Below are 6000 nucleotides of genomic sequence, written 5' to 3' on the forward strand. Positions count from 1 at the left end.
TAAAAGTCAAATGGATTTTAAATAGATATTAGATGGAATTTTCCAAGGATACGTTGGATGTATTGGGCAGATCAAACAAGATTCTGAGGTGAGGCCTTCAATTATAATTTTTAATTGTATTACCATCGAGTTGGTTCCTCTCGTCTTATTGGGTAAATCAATATATAAAAATGAAAAATCCCAACGCCAAAAGCGAGGAATCCGATTGGGAGGTGAGGCCAGGTGGCATGCTGGTCCAGCTATGAGACCACCACAAAGAAGAAGAAGAAGAAGAAGAAGAAGACGACAATCATACTCATCACAACCACAATCACGAAACCGCTGCTGCATCTTCTGGTGGGCCCATGATCAACAGCGACCCTGCCCATAGCCCAGCCCAGCTCTCCTCCCATTCTTCTTTTGGTAATTTCCTTGTACCTTCTTATTTCTTTACAGCTGCAAATACAACAAACACAAAGATTTTCTTTTTGGGATAATTGATATTATTGGGTTTTTCTTTTGGTAGAAATATTATTGGTTTCATCATGCATTGGTGTGTTAATTGTTCTTGCTGGCGCTAATTTTAGCTTTTTGTTGTGGATAAAGAATGAAGAGTAGTTAGGATTTTTGTCGTCTGTTTATGCCTTTCATATGGGCTTGCTTCTTCCACTCCCAAGGCATCTTCTAGTAATTATTCTGTTACATTCCTAAATTTTCAATCATTTTCTGAAATTTCGTTTATTATGTTCCTAATTGGTTCTTAATCTTGTGTGAATTTAAAAAAAAAATTAGTTAATCAGGTTTGATCTTTTTATAAAATTGATCTGTATATTGCAAATTTTTAACATGTAGATTGTTATGTTTTGGTCACAAAATTTTTTAAAGCTGTATTTTCCCTGTTGTGAACTGTAATCTACTGTGCTAGACAATCCAGCAAGCAAAGAGAAAATGACTAATACCAAAGATAATAAGGTTGAAGAGGTAAAGGAAAGTGAAGAAATATCTAAAGCCTTTGCAGCGGTTGCCGGAGTCCGAAAAGAAGTAGACAAGCTCTCTGAAAGAGTGAGTTTCTCTGCTTGTTTCTTATATTTACTGGTATTGAATCTTGAAATTGAATTATCTGTCTCTGTTGTATTGCTTTATTTGTATAGGTTGTTGCATTAGAAGTGGCTGTGAACAGTGGGACAAAGGTTACCGACGAGGAATTTGTTGTACCGGCGGAGTTACTTATGAGAGAGTTGCTGAAATTGGATGGGATCGGGGCTGAAGGAGAAGCGAGGTTACAGCGGAAGGCTGAGGTTTGTATTGTAGGCTTTGGTGTTTACTAAAATCTGATTGTGGATAACTTTTGCATGGTGCGTCAATTGTGATATAAATATGTCTTAAACAATGGCTAGGAAGGTTTGAATTTAAACTGAGTTTTTGAGATTGATATATTATTGTCCTTTAGGGACATCGCTAGTTAGTCCTTAAGTTTTGCATTTTGATACCAATCAAGAGCTATGCTACATGAGAAGTATAGGACTAGTGCTGTTTAATATTCATTTGAATCGCATAGTCAATGGAATATATCCTGTCCCGGGTTCCTTGTGGCCTTCTTGTTTGGGAATGCTGTGTGTGGTCTCGATGTTTGCACCTCTTGTAAGTAGGATACTTACAAGCACTAGCAGTCCATTACAGATTCCCCTCCTTGAAGGATGGTTTGTGCTAAAATCGTGTTCTCAATGTACTCTTTCTGCTGAAAGAGGAAAGGATTTTATACAGTTTGTAGATTAGGAAATGTGGAGTGGGATAATGTTTCAAGCTTTTGAAAATTGCAATTTCTGTATCTAGCCAAGGAATTAATGTAGATGATGTTGTATGCTGTTTTATCAACTAATTACTCCCTTTGATCAGGTACGTCGCATCCAGAAGTACCACGAGACACTCGACAAATTAAACACAATAAATTCCAATCCTTTTAGCGACAAACACAAAGCTGTGTCGGTGACAACGAATTGGGAGACATTCGACTCGTAGATGGGAAGCTTAACTGCTCCTCCACCTATGTCATCTTCAACAAACACGACACAGGATTGGGAACGGTTTGATTAGTGAATATTTGCTCTGGAATCGGAAGCTTGATTGTGACTCTACATATGCAATCTCAGATTTTGATTAGTTAATATTTGCCTCATTCTTGTGGAACATAATATATAAATCATCCAGGGTTCATTTGTAATGGTTCTGGGGCTACATTTAATTTTCAAGCCAAGGGGGATTATCTTCTGCTTGAAAGACAACTTGATTCTTATGGATTCAGATGTAATGCAATACCTTAATGGTAGAAAGCATTGTCGCTCTGCCAGGTTTTTGGACTCGGCTCTTGCTTTTGCTTACAGCTTGCACGTACAAGTTAAATCTTAGGCAACTTAGATATCAATATGTCTCTAGGAAGTATGGATCTCTTAACATAAAAGGTGTAAGAATTGGGATGGAGGTCGAATTAACAAAATAAAACTATTCAAAAAAAATCTTAAAAAGAAAATAAACACAAATAATTAATAATAGAAACATAAATATTCATTTTATAAACTATAAAAACATCAGCATTGTTGGCGCAAAACTCAGACAGACCACAGAGACAATGGTCTACGCTCTTAAAATTCAAGAAACCAGGCTGAAGCTAGGGGACGCAATCTCACACCAGGAAAAATCGTATTTACAGCAAATTTGTTTACGTTCACATGCATGCAGCTACAAACTAATGGTCACACCTCTCGCACCATCAACGAAACGTGAGGGTGCTGTCACCTCTGAGTACGAAGACGTATGCCAACCGTGCTTTGTTGGGTCATATTTTTCTCCATCACCCCAAAGGGCATATGCTTCTTCTCCATGAACGGCGTCATCTCCGATTTCGAGTTGGTTATCAGGCATTCTTAATGGTATAAACAACCTTATTACTAAAAGTATTATTGTTGTGGACGCTACATTCCAAGCAATAACAAACAAGGCTGCTACTATCTGCTTCACGAATTGAACCCCTCCATTCCCACCATAAACTGCACCCCTTGTTTCTCTTGGGAGTATGAGTCTGCAGAGATCTGGCTCTGCCAACAGCCCGGTGAGGAGGCCGCCCAACAGGCCGGCCACCGCGTGTGTGTGAAACACACCAAGAGTATCATCTACCTGTGGTTAGATAAAAAACATAATATTACAGTTAAACCTTTAAAACTTCATTACATATGGGAAAATATCATATCGGCATTTGGCAACCTCTAGTTTCTGACGTGCAATAAAACCAACTTGTTCTTTAAATAAGGAAATTAAGAAGTAGACATATAAAGGTCAAGATCACAGTACTTCACAGAAAACCCAATGGGATTTTTATAATTTAGAGTGGGTTTTCATTATATAGTCCGTATATAATAGTCAACATTGATGAGCTTTGGCTATTAAAGAATGTAGCTTAGAGACATAACTATAAAGTGCTCAAAAAGTCATAAACTCGCCAGTGAAAGCGACTTTGCTGTTAAATTTCCAAAAGTGGGGCGAACCTGATCAGTTTCTTTCGGATAAACGATGGCCTTTTCTTTTTCCCTAATTCATAAACGACGACTTTAAAGCAATGGGAAAAATGCAAGACAAGTAACAAGTGTTTAATGTTCTTACAACATCAACTTAGAGGGAATATTCATGGAACCATTTTTTTAGCTGTACAAATTAAATTGATTTATTTAAAAAATTAATTTTAACCCGTACATACGATAAAAGAGCCGTCAAATCATTTTGGAGGGGTCTTGGCCGCAACTGTGAACCGTGGGGGTGGGGGAGGGGGTCTTAAATTCAATGGCTCCTTAAATAAAGAACCTACCGGATCATAAATTTCTAGACCTTCTAACTAGTAGGGGTGGTTTCAAATTAATATCTGATTAAATGTGGAAAAGTGATGAGAATATTCAAACAAAGGCAACAGAAGTCAAGCCTTAGAATCGGAGACACACACAACCAAAAGCAAATGAAACAAAAAATTTAGAAAGGGAGTTTGTAACTTAATTAGGTCACCTACCTGTTGTAGCCAACTGCATTTTTTGTGAAGGATCATCATAGACACCCATGGTATACTGCCCGAAAGCATTCCCATTACTATTGCAGCCCAAGGTTGCACCAAGCCTGCAACAAATTAATAAACATGCACTTTGAATGTGTACAAAGGACTAAATTCTTGAAATTAAAGTAGAGAGAGAAAAATTCAAAAGTTCAAAAAGTATAGAGACTTGAAACATAATTAAACTTTTTTTTTCTCAAATTCCTGGTACTAGAGAGAATTACGATCGAACCTGCTCCTGGAGTGATGCAAACAAGTCCCGTCATCATTCCCTGAACAGCTCCGATAACGGAAGGCTTCCCAAAGAACACAACATCGAGAGATGTCCACACAAGGAGACTGGTTGCTGCACAAACGTTTGTGTTGAGTACCGCTATCGAAGAGTCAATATTTGCAGCATATGGGGCTCCTCCATTGAACCCTGACCATCCCATCCACAGCAACCCTGCACCTGCAAGCATCAGTAAAACATTGTTTGGGGGAAACCTCTCTCTGTCGATCTTTAGCCTTGGTCCAACCTGTTTGATTTATGTTACCAAATTGTAAGAATATTATACACGAAATTTGATGATACGAACGAATAGTTTGATTTATGTTACCCAGTATGCGGCTGTGAGACCGGCGATCCCAGAAGAGAGGTGAATAACATATCCACCGGAGTAATCGATGACACCCCAGTGATAAAGAAAGCCTCCACCCCAGAGACTAAAAGCTCCAACAGTGTATGAAAATATAAGCCATAGAGGCACAAAAGCCATCCAGGCCTTAATATTCATGCGGCGAGGACTGAACCAGCTAGCAAGATAAGGGTAATAGCAGCGAAAGTGAATTGGAAATATACAAGCGAAGCCATGGGAAAAAAGGGCTCCGTGGTCTCATAGCTGTCGGTGGTGACCCTGTGCCTACTCTCAGGGACCCTGGCTCGGATAACGAGGTACTTTTGGCCTAGAGCGGGTGCACCCTTGCCCCAGAAAGGGAGAAGTTCATCACCGAAGGCCATGCGGTAGCATACAAGGACCCAGCAAATGAGGACAGCAGCGAAGGCGTAAAGAGCCATGAAGGCGGAGTTGACGGCCCATTTCTTCTTGACGATGCTAGCATAGAGGATTACAAGTCCAGGCATGCTCTGAATCCCCACCAGAGTGGAAGCTGTCATTTGCCATGCATTGTCTCCTTTGTTTAGCCATTGGGGCACTGCTGGGGCTCTCTCATTTGCCGTGTAGGCTATCTGATTGGTATCCATGGCTAAACGTAGCTTGTGCTGCGCCGGGTTGACTCAGACGCATACACACCTTGGCAATATCTTTGCTATTTGTAACCGCTCTTAAGTCTTCTTTATATGTTAGGTTGGGTAGAAAAAAGTGAGATGCGTTGTAAGGAACCTTCTTTTTCCTTATTTTAATAAGCATAAAATAAACTTTAGTCAACCTTTTTTCATTTTGACGTGTGAACGGGGATTTGATATTATGCTACATTATCCTATAGTGCTATATCATTTTTCTTAAGCATCAAATTGTGAAATTTCAAAATGAATAAGTTAAAAATGACAGACTAGATGTCTTTGCGTATATCCTTTTCAATCAATACTTCTAGCTTGCTCTGGTTGGTATCTATTCTGGATGAAGTTAGACTTCGTGCAAATGGAAAACCTTGATTTGGGAGAAAGGTCTCCGCCTTTAGACCCACATGTGTTGGCCATAGCAAACTTGCTAGGCTTGAATCAGTCAACGCATTTGCCATGTGATACTATAAATAAAATACGGGAAAATATGACAGTTTCATAGGTTCTTTTTTCCTTTTATATAATACATATATCTCATAATATCTCTTAACTTTTAAATAAAATGATAAATACGTTTCAACGTATTTAAATCTACGTTCATTATATTGATAATAATATCAATATCAACTAAATTAAAACTCAATAAACG

The 6000-nt window shown here is 38.8% G+C and overlaps 1 protein-coding gene and 1 pseudogene across 3 annotated transcripts; one reads left to right on the forward strand and one right to left on the reverse strand.

Moving 5' to 3' along the window:
• The first annotated feature begins 55 nt into the window (after positions 1-55).
• On the forward strand, positions 56-2336 carry LOC107899568 (BAG family molecular chaperone regulator 4). Of its 3 annotated transcripts, none has more exons than XM_016825322.2 (4): positions 56-402; positions 905-1041; positions 1131-1277; positions 1876-2336. In XM_016825322.2, the coding sequence occupies exons 1-4, from the start codon at positions 345-347 to the stop codon at positions 1996-1998; spliced, it is 465 nt and encodes a 154-aa protein (XP_016680811.1). In that variant the 5' UTR covers positions 56-344; the 3' UTR covers positions 1999-2336. The 3 variants fall into 3 exon arrangements, with proteins under 3 accessions (XP_016680811.1, XP_040946695.1, XP_040946696.1); XM_041090761.1 differs by having other exon boundaries at positions 113-402; positions 914-1041; XM_041090762.1 differs by lacking the exon at positions 56-402 and adding an exon at positions 434-666 and having other exon boundaries at positions 914-1041.
• Positions 2337-2519: 183 nt separating this feature from the next.
• Positions 2520-5500, reverse strand: LOC107899567 (ammonium transporter 2-like; annotated as a pseudogene).
• Positions 5501-6000: the final 500 nt, after the last annotated feature.

Source organism: Gossypium hirsutum, chromosome D04 (assembly GCF_007990345.1).
Source record: "Gossypium hirsutum isolate 1008001.06 chromosome D04, Gossypium_hirsutum_v2.1, whole genome shotgun sequence".
NCBI lineage: Eukaryota > Viridiplantae > Streptophyta > Magnoliopsida > Malvales > Malvaceae > Gossypium > Gossypium hirsutum.